The sequence below is a fragment of the Limulus polyphemus genome, unplaced genomic scaffold (genome assembly GCF_000517525.1).
Source record: "Limulus polyphemus unplaced genomic scaffold, Limulus_polyphemus-2.1.2 Scaffold2520, whole genome shotgun sequence".
NCBI lineage: Eukaryota > Metazoa > Arthropoda > Merostomata > Xiphosura > Limulidae > Limulus > Limulus polyphemus.
The window spans coordinates 83,468-86,577 of NW_013668130.1; the positions used below are offsets into that span (position 1 = coordinate 83,468).

At 32.7% G+C, this 3,110-nt stretch overlaps 1 protein-coding gene across 1 annotated transcript in view; it reads left to right on the forward strand.

The window, feature by feature from the left end:
* The first annotated feature begins 933 nt into the window (after window positions 1-933).
* The window catches only part of LOC106467185 (zinc finger E-box-binding homeobox 2-like), a 48,416-nt gene continuing 46,239 nt past the window's right edge, over window positions 934-3,110 (forward strand). Inside the window, exon 1 of the mRNA XM_013927506.2 lies at window positions 934-1,417. Within this exon, the coding sequence (XP_013782960.2) occupies window positions 934-1,417 (484 nt within the window). The remainder of the gene's footprint in view (window positions 1,418-3,110) is intronic.

Here is a 3,110-nt window from a genome sequence, read left to right on the forward strand (position 1 = left end):
AGATATCGAAAGTTGTATTGAAATTTAATAAAGATTTGATCGCTTTCTTAGTATCTTTATATCGATTTACGTTCACGGTTCCTTTTTGTTTTTCAAAACAGATCTATGTAGAAAATTATCAGTAGTTTTTTGTCTATTCATATTAATTTTAATTAAAGTGTTTGGTCAAGGAAAGAATAAAATAAATGGTAATCGGTTACGGTTTATTCACGATGTCATGTTTATAATACCTGAAATTCGGCCAACTATAATCGGTTACGGTTTGTTCACGATGTCATGTTTATAATACCTGAAATTCGGTCAACTATAATCGGTTACGGTTTGTTCACGATGTCATGTTTATAATACCTGAAATTCGGCCAACTATAATCGGTTACGGTTTGTTCATGATGTCATGTTTATAATACCTGAAATTCGACCAACTATAATCGGTTACGCTTTGTTCATGATGTCATGTTTATAATACCTGAAATTCGACCAACTATAATCGGTTACGGTTTGTTCATGATGTCATGTTTATAATACCTGAAATTCGACCAACTATAATCGGTTACGGTTTGTTCATGATGTCATGTTTATAATACCTGAAATTCGGCAGCGAATAAGTGCTCATAATCAAGATCAGTTTGCAATATATTCGTTGTCACAGCGGTACGTCTGCGGACTTTAAACGCCAGAATTCGGGTTTCGATACCCCTGGTGGGCAGAGCACAGATAGCCCATTGTGTATCTTTTTGCTTAATTACAAAAAATAATTGTTATTTTAATGATTAAAACAGGAAAAAATAAAGGATAATTAAGCTTATGATTTGAATGATTATAGCAAAAATAAATAACAATTTTAAATTATGTATGGTTTATATGTCACGATATGAGTAATGTATTAAAAAAACTTTTTTTTTTATACACGTGTCATCAGCTGAAGTTGAAAATATGCCAGAAGAAGACGATTTGGATCATTTGACGTCTTTAGATGATTTACACTCAGAAGAAGACAGTTCGATATCACGTGATCACAAAGAACTTAAAAGTACGCAAAAGACTTCCAGAAACAAACCTAGTAAAATGGTTTTAAACTTGAAAAAACCTAGTAAATGTTTTAAATCAGTTCCAAATATCAATAGTAAACAAGCTGTTCTTGAGGAAAGTTTCCAAAATTCTTACCAATTTATCAAGACGCAACACCAGAACCATGAAAAATGTGAAGACGTCTTTAAAAAAAAACGTGAAGAAAATGACTTGGACGACGATGTAGCTGCAAGTCTCATCACTAATGAGAAACTAGACAAGAAACTGAAAAGAGAACAAGAGAAAATCAAAGAGTTTCTGGGAAGAGGTGACACAGCTGTCATTATTCCAGAGTCAGTCGAAGTAACCTCTGAAAAAAATAACAAAGATATACCATGCCAACCAAGAGGTAAGACATGTTTTATTGTAATTTACAATCATACTTCTCCACCCATGATAGCTATGATTCCCAGATTTTTTGTCACTAACAAAATTAGAGGTAGTCGGTTTGCACGAAGTTATAGTGAATACAGACAATTATTATTATTTCTATAGGCCAGAAATGCTAAATAGTCTTTCCGTTAGTTAAATGTTATGCTATATAAGAAAATAGAGTAAGAAAAAAGCAGGAAAATGAATTAATATGGTAGTTTAAATTAAACGTTTTTGACAACAGTCACTAGGTGCCACTTTCATTTATCATTTCAAATTTACATAGGCCTGGAATGGCCTTCTGGTTAGGACGCTCCACTCGCAATCTGCAAGTCGTGGGTTCGAATCCTCGTCACCAAACATGCTCGCTATTTCAACTGTGGGGGTGTTATAATGTGACGCTCAATCCCACTATTCGTTGGTAAAGAATAGCCCAAGAGTTGGCGGTGGGTGCGGTTGCCATCACTGATAGATTAGGATCAGCTAGCACAGATAGCTCTCAAGTAATTTTGCTCGAAATTCAAAACAAAGAAACCGAAATTTATATTCTACAAAATAACCAAGGACTAGGTTAGGCGTGTAACATACCAAGCACAAGGTTAGGCCTGTAACATACAAGCACCGGGTTTGGCCTGTAACATACCTAGCTTTAGGTTAGGCCTGTTCAATTTATGGGTATAAGCTTTACGCTCAGCTCACTAGCGTACATGTTCTGGATCAATGGGTAGAGCTTTTCATTAAGTGCGATAATTATATTTATAAACCTCTAACGTTAGTGTTTAAAATCACGAGAAATCATCATAAAGATTCAAAGCGTCCAACAGATCATTTCTTATTCTTATGTAAAATCAGATTTTCGATCGTAGGTAAGTCTCATTATATCAGTTTAGGAGCCGTTATACAGCAATATTTATGTTTTTTAGTTTCGCATTTTGAATGTTATTAAAGAACACTATACAAAACACGTGGCAAAATCCGTACATTCGGATTTTAAATAAACATCTCAGGTTTGTTATAGGTGAATACAAATCATATAAACGTTATCTTTTATCTTGAAGCTTACCAACATAGCCGTAAAATAATAACGTTTTAATGAAAACAAAAATTTAGCTCTCATACTTTACTTGTAATGTAAATAAACTGTAATCACATATCAGATCCACATGTTACTTTATCTACCAAAAAATCTTTATATAGTTCTAGAAAAATTAATGTATGCCAAAAATATAAAGTATAACTTACCCCTACTTTGATAAATATACCTTAATATAGTCAATAGTCTCTTACAAAGCGATGCAGCATGTTTAATAATTTTCTTGTCGTTACGTGTGGTTGATGTAAAAATTATAGGTGTTGGAGCAGTCGAAAGTACATTTTCAAATATTACGAGATGATCTGATCAGCTTTTCAGGAACATTTTATCGAACAACCATAATTTTCTCGAATAGTAAAATGTTTTAAAGTAATGCATTGAACTTAGACTAAATTATTTACATATAATGTAGTTACTTCTATAATTTGCAAACATTTTTAATCTTAACTGTTTTCTTAACAACCCACTGATAATTATAGAATATTGTTACGAATATTGGTCGTTTGTTAATTTCCCGTAAAAATTCTTTACGAAGAACTTCAGCGATACAAGTCCTTTTTTTAAATAAAACTAGTTT